The following is an 11,800-nucleotide window of genomic DNA, read 5'->3' on the forward strand; positions in this document are numbered from 1 at the left end:
CAGTTACAGAATTGAATAAATCTTATAACCGTGACAATGAATGTAAAAGCGTCTATCTTGTATCTTAAGATGATATCGATAAAAAATTGTGAAAATTTGCTTACCTTTTTTCGTGAGAAACATGATTTCGAGCATCAACGATTTTGCTTTGTATACATTCGCCATGATCGGTTTCTTCAGCTGGAAGAACACTGTTTCGCGAGTTGAGAAGAATATAACTCTATCTAAGATGGAGATCGATAGTATCATATCTGAATCATTACTTTGCTAATATAAAAAATATAAAAAGAGGAGGACCCAAAGTGAATACACATAATTATGTGCACACTTGTGCAAAAAAACGTTTAATAGTCAACAAATGCATTTGGTGTGGCGTTTCAATACAATATTTGGTAATTTGTATCAAATACAGTAATAGTTGTCAAATCATTTGGTAATAATTATTAAATACAATATGCTTTTATTTAATAAATTATTTGATAACACGTGTCACACACACACATATACGTTGGTAATAGTTACCTACTCTTGGCTTGGGAACACCAAGTCGTGCTAAGAAAGAATATTTATTAGTACTCACTAAATTATTTGATTATATTCACCGGCATGTTTAGTTAAAACTTTCGCCAAAATATCTGGTAATTATTATCCAAGTTTGATGATTATTTCCAACTTTTTTTCTCAGTACACTGAGCTATAAAGATTTAATGAGATTCTTTTCCGATCTTCAACGCTGTGTCTGCACTTATTCGATCGAGCGGTTGAGTGATGAAATTAAGTGACCGCGGAAATTAAAATTGAACTCGGCACGTCGCGAAGAACGCGTAAATAAGTTAAAAGCCGCGCCGCGTCTTCGACCACCGGAAAGTCGCGCCTCGCCGCAGAATTTTCCTCATTCTCCTACGCGTCTCTCTCTCTCTCTCTCTCTCTCTCCCTCTTTCTCTCTTTCAAATGAGCGAGCTGCAAGCTTCTTTCGTGCTTTTCCTTATCGTCTCGCGTCCCTCGACGAAGGAGGGCAATACGAGAGAGAGAGTGGAGAAACCCTTTTATTTCGACCGAGGTCGCGGTCGTCCCGAGGCGACGAACTTCCAGCGTCCCTTCTCGTAATGATGAACTCGACTTTGCGAAACTTTCGAACGATCGCTGCACCAACTTTTCGCCCCAACCCCCGTCGCCGGCGTCGCGACGACGCGCGACCACCTACGGCCGTTTGGCCCATTAAGCACTACGGACACAATGCTTTTTAAGGACTCCCGAAAATATCCGGCAGCCGGATAAGATTTATCGATTCGCCAGGGTGAACCGTATAACTTGGCCGCCTGAAATGTACCCGTTCCGATAATACAGGAAAATGCCGAATGACGTAATGCGGACTTTCGCGTTTCAATCTGGAGACACTTCGAGACAATCACACCCGAGTCGTAACTTAGCTCCATATTAACCTTGCACATTTCATCAAACTTGAAGGATCAATGCAAGAGCTATAACATTACAAGAGATATAACATTACACAGGCTAATGTTCCGTTCTGAGATGCTATGATCTCTTAGTTGCACCTTCCTCATGCCAAAGTTTAAAGACGAACCAACTGAAAGCATAAATATAACATAAATTAATGGATAAGTGGATGAATTAAATAACACATTTTCTTTCTTCTCAATTATTCCCTTTATTTCTTGACGTTAGAAGTCTCAGTAGGATTTGGACATTCAGTGGAAGCTGAAAGTAAGGATTGATATGTTCGGTAATGCTGCGCGCGAATAGAAATTTAAACTGGTTTTGATATAATAATAAATAGAATAAACAAAAATGAACAAATTAAAGATATTGACAGACGATTGTCAGGATTTTTGGATAAGTAACATTATTGGAAACACTAATCAGTGTTTATGCGAGATTTACACTAAATAAATGAATTTTTACTTATATCTTTATCCTCAGTATATTCGTCAAACACTCATTAAAATGGGAAATATTATATGGGAAGCATTATTGGAGACACAAATTAGTGTTTATGCGAGATTTACACTAAATAAATGAATTTTTATTCATATCTTTATTCTCAGTATATTTGACAAACGCTCATTAAAATGGGAAATATTATATGTAATGAATGGCGGTCACAGACAAATATTCAATGCATAAAATTTCCAAAACAATCAGCGCAGTAATCGTTGTTATCTGTCAATCAATAACACTCACATTCGATGAGCGTGCGATCACAATTATAATATTAACGCTATCAAAACTTGCCGGATCTTGGAAGCGTTCGGATGGTCGCACACATCAGAAGTTGTAAATCATAAGTTGTTTTTAAATGTAGAACATTTAAAAAGTCGTATATGATTATTTATTTTTATGTTTTATAGAACACGGTATATTCCACGGCGCTTTCACTCCACAATTCAAAGTCGGTCGTTGGCTATGAAAGCGGATTGAACACGCGACTGCACCGTGACGTCGCCAATGTGATGCGAAATCAGTGGAAAACCACATTTCCGCAATGCCACGGTCGCGCAGATCGCGCCACGCACACAGCGTAAAGCAAATGCATAATTTAAACCGAAGTGTCGTGTTTTCGTAAACTGCGATTTCCATGTTCAATTGAAATCCGCATTCCTTCACCGCCAAAGATTGATACTCTTAAGATTGATACTCTATAACCACCTGACAAACAGTATCGTGCAAACTCTATTAATAAAAATTATATATATATATATATATATATATATATATATATATATATATATATTTGATAAATTTTCAAAAATCATGCTAACTATAAAAGTAAGTTGAAAAATTACGCAATATTAACATTCAGACGCCGAAATAACGAGTTATATAAATGTATTTTGAAAAATTGTTATGATTGTATAAACTCGTTATTAAAATATAGTTTAACCCTTAAGCACTGATAGGAGTCTGATAAACTCCCAATGAAATAAAAAAATCTATTGCTGTTTTATTCCCACTTAAGCATGTACACATCGCGTCCGTCTATCTTTTCTTTAGCGAAGTGGTGACAAGGAAAAATGTTTCGCACACTTTCTCAGATAATTATCAAACTTCGAAATATTTTTGTATTGGGAATGCATTAATTTTAAAGGATTTTCAAGAGATGACGTAACTAGTACTATATCTCATCGGGCCATATTGTTGCTACCTTCATGTCAAAGCACCATCATGTGGCTTTAGTTTTCAGTATGTGTCATTTTGCCGAAGTGTAAACAACATTGTTTTTTGAGCATTGAATTTGTCGAATTTTGTGCCGACAAAACGCAATTCGCGGGAAGCTTTGCTTTTTTGCTTCCATTTGAGTAAAAGTGCTTTTGAAAGTCAACGAATGCTGTTGGAAGCTTATGATGATTATATTCCATCGATTTCAACGTGTGAGTACTGGTTTCGACGCTATAAAAAAGGTGATTTTGACACGGAAGACAAGGAACGTCCAGGCCAGCCGAAAAAGTTTGAAGATGAGGAAGTGGAAGCTTTACTCGATCAAGACCCGAGTCAAACGCAAGAAGAACTTACAGAATCATTAAATGTTGATCAATCAACGATTTCCAGACATTTGAAGGCTATTAGAATGATTCAAAAGCAAGGAAATTGGGTGTCGTACGAGTTGAAGCCGAGGGACGTTGAAAGGCGCAAAATGACCCCTGAATTGTTGCTTCAAAGACACAAAAGAAAAAGTTTTTTGCATCGTATCGTGACGGGTGATGAAAAATGGATACGCTACGATAATCCGAAGCGCAAAAAATCACGGTGCAGGCCAGGTGAACCATCAAGATCGACGGCAAAGCCAAATATTCATGACGCCAAGATCATGCTCTGTATTTGGTGAGATCAGCTGGGTGTAATGTATTATGAGCTGCTCCAACCCAACGAAACCATCATTGGGGAACGCTACCAACAACAATTGATGCAATTGAGCCGAGCATTGAAGCAAAAACGGCCAGATTACGTGAAAAGACACGACAAAGTGATTTTTCAGCACGATAACGCTCGGCCACATGTTGCGAAACCGATCAAGGAAACGTTAGAAGCGCTTAACTGGGATGTCCTACCACACCCGCCGTATTCTTCAGATATTGCTCCTTCTGATTACCACCTATTTCGATCGATAACTCATGGCCTGTTTGAACAGCGCTTCCATTCTTATGAGGATATAAAAAAATGGGTCGATTCGTGGATAGCCTCAAAAAATGTGTCGTTTTTTTAACGTGGAATCCACCTACTAGAAAGCTGGGAAAATGTAGTGGCTAACGATGGACAATATTTTGAATGATCAATTTGTAATCATCTTTTTACAATAAAGCAATATTTTTACTAAAAAATCCCTTAAAATTAATGCACACTCCTAATAGGTCTGTGTCAGTGCTTAAAGGTTAAGCATCAGTCCACAAATTTTATCACGTCAGTTTAATATTACTTAGAACAATTCTCATGTTTGTCGATTTTATTTTGAACGTGCTCCAGAGCATTTTATAAGTTCAATCGATCTCAAGTGTTTTGTATAAGTATCTTTTTATCTAGAAATGACGCGCGAAATTTGCAACGTGTCATTTCTCGCTTCTAACACCACAATCCAACATGCCACGGCGCATACCCCTTGAAATTAGGGGAATTTCATCTTTTATCTAAAGATGCAAACCTTGCTTATCGCGTCTCTTGTGTCAAATGTAAGAAGGCATTCTGCTTCAAGATGAACATATATTCTTCTTGACTCAAAGGGAAGAAAACAAGTTGGAGCAAAATTTTCGATTAATTGATCAATAGATCACTTCATTGGTAGAAAAGGATACTCTGTTGGCAAAAGTTTTCGCTTATTAGAATATTAACATAATATGAGGAAATAGAGCATCTTGCAACTAGGACTTTTTTCTTTGAGAACTCTGGAAGCTCGTTGATTACGTTCACTGTTCAGGAGATGTCATCACACATGAAGTAACGCATTTTCAGATGGTCAAGTGTTACCGACTAGTCGACGCCAAGAGGTGTCCCAGAACGGTACTCTGGTGCTGCATCGCGTCGACAGCAGCACCGATCGCGGTGCATACACGTGCACCGCGAAGAACAAGCAAGGTCGCTCCGACTCGCAGACCATTCACATAGAAGTCAAAGGTAAAGTTTCTCGCTCCTGCACGTTTATCCCTTTCGCCCTCTGTCACTGCACGCCCGTACACGCCAATTTTATATCCGTTTAAATTGGAACAACAGTGCCCCGCGAACGACGTCGATCCGTTCTGTCGGGATTTTCCGCGGCCTCTCGAGGACACACGGCCACAAAGTCGACGGCCATGACTGTAATCGCGACAAAGGCTTTCACGATGAAATGCCCGGACGTCGAGTCGGGAGAAATCGCTCGATGCGTCACGCCGCGCGCGACGGATTCGCCGCTAAATCCGAAAGCCGCGAAGCTCCGAATTTTTATCAAGCATTTAACGGCCGTGCTTCACCGCGGGGAAGATAACTGCGACTTATAAAATAGCAGCGCGCAGAGTGATCGTTTCGTATCCGAATGTGAAATTTATAAGTCACGCGGAACAAGATACGTCGGGTTAGGATAAGCGTTTGATAAAAGAGTTCGAGTATATATCGATGAAACACGTTCGAGTGCATCCTTCTTTGTGAAAGACCGTTTCGATGGTACATCAGAATTTTAAATCGATGGCTGCGCGCGCGAAATAGCGAGCGTTTTATTGAATGTGGATTTTTATTTCGCCTATCGAAGCACGACGATTTTTCTGTCTTTCTCCTCTCTCTATCTTTCTCTCTTCCCCTCGTTCGAGACGCACACACACACACACACACCGCCGACGTTCGTCGCAGGGAAATTTGTAGCGCTTCGCGCGTATAATAGTAGTGCGTTCCCGCGTACAATAGGGGTACGAAGGAAGTACCTCAAGTGCACGTTATTTCCGAGATCGAACGAGACTCTCCTGCCTCTTCGTATGAGTGCGCGCGCGGGAAGCTCTCTATGATTTAAAAAGAAATCCCAGCCGCTTCATTTCTACCGTTCGTATACATGCGTCTCCGTTCGGCTGTGTCTCGAAGCAGGCTATTTCGAGAGATAAATCACCTCGCGAGGACTTTCATGCGCGCGTTTATTCTCTCTTTCTCTGTGAAATACGCCTTGTCTACAAATTTACTGCCAACGTGGTACGTTTACAATGATCATGAGCGACTGTTGTTGGAAAGATAGATTGTTATTTCAAAACAGACGTACTTGTTTCCAGATTTTCAATTTTTAATTTAAATAACACCGGATGAGAAAGAGAGAAGAGAAATGTATATTTCTGAGAGGTCTCAAAATACACGAGCACTCGAGAAACTGTTTGTTCATCTGTTTTATTGAATGTGAATTTTTATTTCGCCTATCGAAGCACGATTTCTAAAATAAACAGGATCGATGAAGCAATTAGAACAATTTTTTTAGAACCAAATATCCTTTTCTGCTACGGCGGTAATTAAAAGTGCAATTTGGATTTAGACATCGTTTTATCTGATCGAGGGCACTGTTGTTCCATCAAATAACGTGATCTAATCCTTAAATTTTTTCTGAAAATAAATTTCTAACGCAGTGTTGCCGTGGAAATAAATAGCACCACTTAATCGATATATTCTGAAAAATCTTCTCCCGGACTAATGACAATTTCAGGTGCATGATTTTTATGCTGCGATCACGTCGAGCAAAATACGCAGGTAGGATATATGAATGTGTTTGCGACAGTTACCGAGAATATTATTCGCACAATTATGAAGCCTTCCTTCATGTACCGGTAACCCAAATCCTTTGAGTCGAGAGGGTAACGAGTTGCGAAAGTCAATACATGCATATGCAAACGTATACATTGAATATTCCACGAAATTCGATATATTGAATTAACACGTTAGAAATACATCAATTGGCCATAGTTATATAAGAATGATCCAATCTATATGAAGTATCGAGAATAATGGGAATGAACATTCGATACATAATTTAAGAAGTATAGATGGCACTGAAGTTCGCAATCGTTCGAGCGTGATCAATTTTCTTCTCTGTTCATTAACAAAAGCTTAATTAAAAAAAAAAATGAACAAATGAGATGCAACTACTAAAACATGGCACAACTAATAAAAAGTAAAAACTTACATTATTTTTAAGAGATAAGGCTTGGATCTTTTTATGTACACTGTAAAAACTGATGTGTTAAATTTAACACATTTCATATGTCCTAAATCATTCACTCTCACTTATGTGTATATTTAACACAAATGTGTTAAAAAGTGACACACATGATATGGAAAGAATTAACACAAGAATTTAACACTTGAATACCATTAAGAATCACAGGTTGTGTTAAGCTGACATATTTAATATGTCAGACAGATCAAATCAATTTAACATTTTCATTTCATCAAAACTATAGATTAATACTTCTCTCAAATGTTAAATTAACGTTTTATTTTAGTTAATTTAAAATTATACATATGTCAATTTAACACAAACTGTAATTCCTGACGGTATTCAAGTGTTAAATTTTTGTGTTAATTTTTCACATATTATGCGTGTTACTTTTATCATATTTGTTTTGTGTTAAATTTACACATAAATGAGAATGGATGATTTGAGACACATGAAATGTTAAATTTACACATAAATGAGAATGGATGATTTGAGACACATGAAATGTTAAATTTAACACATCAGTTTTTACAGTGTACATAAAAAGATCCAAGCCTTATCTCTTAAAAATAATGTAAGTTTTTGCTTTTTATTAGTTGTGCCATGTTTTAGTAATTGCGTCTTATTTGCTCATATTTTTGTTTTTAATTAAGCTTTTGTTAATGAATAGAGAAGAAAATTGATCACGCTTGAACGATTGCGAACTGTTGATAAAAAAAAAAAGGAAAATTCGAAGATCATAATTTTACGGGTTGAATCATTCTCGCATAACTATGGCTACTTATGCATTATAATATTCCCTTCGAAATTTTTCGGGAAATGATTCTCAATCGAGAAACGAAGCATAAGCGGTAACCCCAGACGACCAGAAGAACCAATGCTACTCTACGACTTGGAGCTGGTCCAGTATCCAACGATCTCCGACTACTATGCGCGCACGTAGCATCGTTTCTTCCGCTGTTGCACGAGACGTCGAAATATTACATAAACAATTGCCCGCTCACTCACACTCACGTATGAGAGAAGCACTTCTCACTCCTCTCGATTCAACCGCTCCTTCCGGTACGACGCGTCAGCCACCCCGACGACGCCGACGACGCCGACGACGCCGACGTCGGCAAGAACGACGACGACGACGACGACGCACGTCGTCGCGATCTGAAATAAACCTCGTGCTTCCTGTAATTTGCAGTACCGCCTAAAATCGATCCGTTTAGCTTTCCCGACAATATCCAGGCGGGCGCACGGGTGCACGTGACCTGTGCGGTCAGCGAGGGCGATTCACCCCTGAAGATCACCTGGCTGAAGGACGGCAGGCCGTTGAAGCCGCGGGAGGCCACCACTCACCATATCGGCGAGTTCGATCTCGCGTTGAGGATACAGAGCGCGTCGACCGCGCATAACGGCAACTATACTTGCGTGGCGAGCAACGATGCCGCCAAAACGTCCCGCACGGCGTCCCTCTTGGTCCACGGTATGCAACAACCGGTGTCCACAGACGAGGAGGAAAAGATACCGGCAAACCCTACCCGACCCCTCAGCCACGAAAAGTCACCCTAATGTTCCTTACAATGAGACGAAAGCGACGCGACGCGACGCGATTCGGACCGGATTACCTTTTCTAATTCCGACACTTGGCGCGATCAAAGCTTCCTCGTGCGTCCCTCTCGCGCTTCTTTGTCGTTGCCTCATCATGTTGTTTTATTGCCCTCATTGACGACTTCGTTGCGTTTCTTTCGGCGATCGGCTTGTACGTCATTTCGCATGCGTCTAATCTGCGGGAGACTTGTCCGTGATATATCGCGACGTTTTTCCCCGGATTTTCCCAAATCAATTTCCATGATCGCGAAGCGAAGTGATCATTTTGTTTTCTTGGCGGGCGCGGCGCACTCCGACCGTTTTTCCGCGCGTTCGAGCTTTATTCCGCTGGAAAACCCTTTTTATCACGACCTCTCTTGATGGTTACGCGCGCGCGTGCGCGCGTCCTTGTTGGCGGCCGTTTGCGAAAGTACCGTGACAGGGGAAGAAATGAAGGAAAAACGCGATAGTCGCTATTAATCGACACGCGATACTCTTCAATCGAGGCCACTTGTCCACACAAGACTCGCGCGCGAGGGGATATCGTCGTGACGGATTGTTTCGCAATAGAAAAAAAGGGCAAAGTAAAAATGTATCGATGAATTTCCCTGGGAATCGAGAGGCGCGACTCGAGTCCTCCTTTTCTCCTCTTCTATTTTTAAAAGGAAAAACGACGAGCTCTGATCGAACGTGATTTGACGCGATGAAAAGTAAAAAGCGAGAAGCTTCATCAAAGATAACGCAATCGATAATCCCCTGCGCGATTACGTCGGGCCGCTGTTCTATTATTAAGGGGAAGACGGCAGGGTAAAAATAGCAGCGAGATATTTATCACTTTCAAAGGCTGAAAAATAAGGGACGGCCTGTACACACCGTCGTCGATGATGGGCGATGTGTATTACAAGCCTTGTCGACGGAAGAGATCCCCTAACCGCCCGTCCGCGTTTACATTTCTCCACCGTCACGAGGGTGCCGTCGTGCGTGTGTATGTGTGTGTGTATGGGTGCATTAAAAGCGCTTCTTCTTTCAACGAGCAAATCGCTGCGAGCGAAACGATGAACGGTGTTCCCCGTCGTCGACGCGGACGGACGAGCCGCCCAAGGGTGATTTCTGCGTTCTGTCGACGAGCAAAGAACAAACGGAGAGATGGACAGATCGTCCCTCTTCCTTCTTTTTCTTCCTGCGTTTCTTCTTATATACGTGTTTTATTTACACGTTCCCTCGGCACGCGCCAATGAAATGAAATTAAGCCGCGAGTACTCGCGCTGATGAGCGCAGCGCGCTAGCAGAGAATTGCTCTACTTTTTTTCTTCTTCTGCTTCTTTCTAAACCGTCCTACCTTCATTTCTGATTTTTGCAGGAGACACAGGATACGTGTGTTTATGAATCGCGGCGGAAGAAAAGGAAACGGCTTCATCTGTTCTTTAATGAATTCACGGGCGAAATTACCCCGAGCAAAAGTTCCGCTCGCCACCGTTTCCCCCGTCTCCTTAGCGTTCGGAAGTGAATATCTAGATAACTGAGTTTAATTAAAAGTGACGTTAAATTGCGCTCGAAAATAAACGTACAATAGATATATTCTGGTGAAGATATAGCCGTCTCGCAGAACCCACTCGATTTCCGGTAAGGCCGGTCATTAGATAAATTGCGAATGTGCCGTAATCATACTCTCTTAAAGTGAATAGTCATTGATATCAGTTACGAGTAAAGCATTGAGCATTGAGCACTTTCAGTGCTACACTTATAACTGCAAATCAGTGTCTATCCACTGTTTCCAATAATGTTTGACTGATTCATTTTAAGAGAATAGTTTCTCTAGTATCTGAAATTCAATAAAAAAAAAAGGAAAAGAAGAAGATCCCACTGCAGTAGGAAATATTTCAATTTGATAGATGGCGAGACCACGGCTGTCCGTCTCGCGCTCGTGATTTCAATCTAGAGGGACGCGGCCGCGAATTAACTTGGCGTGTTCGCGCGATCAATCGATAACTCCGGTCGCCAATTAAGGACGTCGACCGCCAAATTATCTTCCCGGCGAGAGGGAGTAATTCGCGTCGCGCGCTACTTCTCGAAACTATGCAACGAAATTTATCAACCCGTCTCCTAGCAAGAGCTTCTTTGTTGCCTCGCCGTCGCCGCCGCCGCCGCCGCCACCGCCACCACCGTCGTCGCCATCGTCGTAGTATCTCCACCACCTCCTACCACACCACCTTGTATCCTGTGCATGTACAGGGAACGTTTATATACGTATACGTATATAACGTACATATATATATATATATATATATGTATACGTATGTACATATCGTCGTGTACATACATGCGACAGACCTCTTTGGGCATTACTCACGTTACGTTGCGCTATCTAGTTCCCTACCGCGGTTCCTCAATTATTCTCAAACAACCGCCGCGTTCTGTTCTAATACCCCCGGGGCTCTACTCCGGATGCATCCTGTATACGTATCGCACGGTGCAACGAGGCAGGTTATTATTGTCGTTCCGCGGCATTACGCGCGTCGCGACGTACGTAGTCGCGTACGTACCCTGGCCGCGCTCTCTCGTCGAAAAGTCGACAACCAGGGGGATGAAACGGCAGATCCTCCCTCTTCCTCTCTGTCCCTCTCTCCGCTTGATTGTTTTCGCCGCTTGCATATTTCGCGAAATACGCTGGCGTCGGGACACACGCGGAAGAGAGAAAGAGAGAGATGGAGGAGAGAGAAGGAGAAAACACGCGTGTGGTAACGTATCAAACGGCACGACGTTTACGACGCCATCGCGGAGTCGTAATCCTTTCGTCGCTCGTGATGCGAAGAGACATCGCCGCGGGTTGTTCACGATCTGTACCGTGGACGGTGATGTCTTGATGGGAGGATAATAAAAAAAAGAAAAAGTGAGGGGAAAGTGAGTGTCTGCCTCGTCTTATGGAAGATTCGTGGACGCTTAATAAATGGCAAACGTACGTATGTACGCAAGATGTTTCGCATATGGATATATATATATATATATATATATATATATATATATATATATATATATATATATATATATAGA

At 41.5% G+C, this 11,800-nt stretch overlaps 1 protein-coding gene across 3 annotated transcripts in view; it reads left to right on the forward strand.

Moving 5' to 3' along the window:
• LOC116843640 (Down syndrome cell adhesion molecule-like protein Dscam2) overlaps positions 1-11,800 on the forward strand; it is a 313,414-nt gene that overhangs the window by 271,638 nt on the left and 29,976 nt on the right. For all 3 annotated transcript variants that reach the window (XM_032814198.1, XM_032814200.1, XM_032814201.1), the window contains one exon: positions 4,963-5,124. In XM_032814198.1, coding sequence (XP_032670089.1) covers positions 4,963-5,124 — 162 coding nt within the window. The remainder of the gene's footprint in view (positions 1-4,962; positions 5,125-11,800) is intronic.

Source organism: Odontomachus brunneus, unplaced genomic scaffold, assembly GCF_010583005.1.
Source record: "Odontomachus brunneus isolate Ranch 3 - 2012 unplaced genomic scaffold, Obru_v1 Obru_scaffold_034, whole genome shotgun sequence".
Taxonomy (NCBI): domain Eukaryota; kingdom Metazoa; phylum Arthropoda; class Insecta; order Hymenoptera; family Formicidae; genus Odontomachus; species Odontomachus brunneus.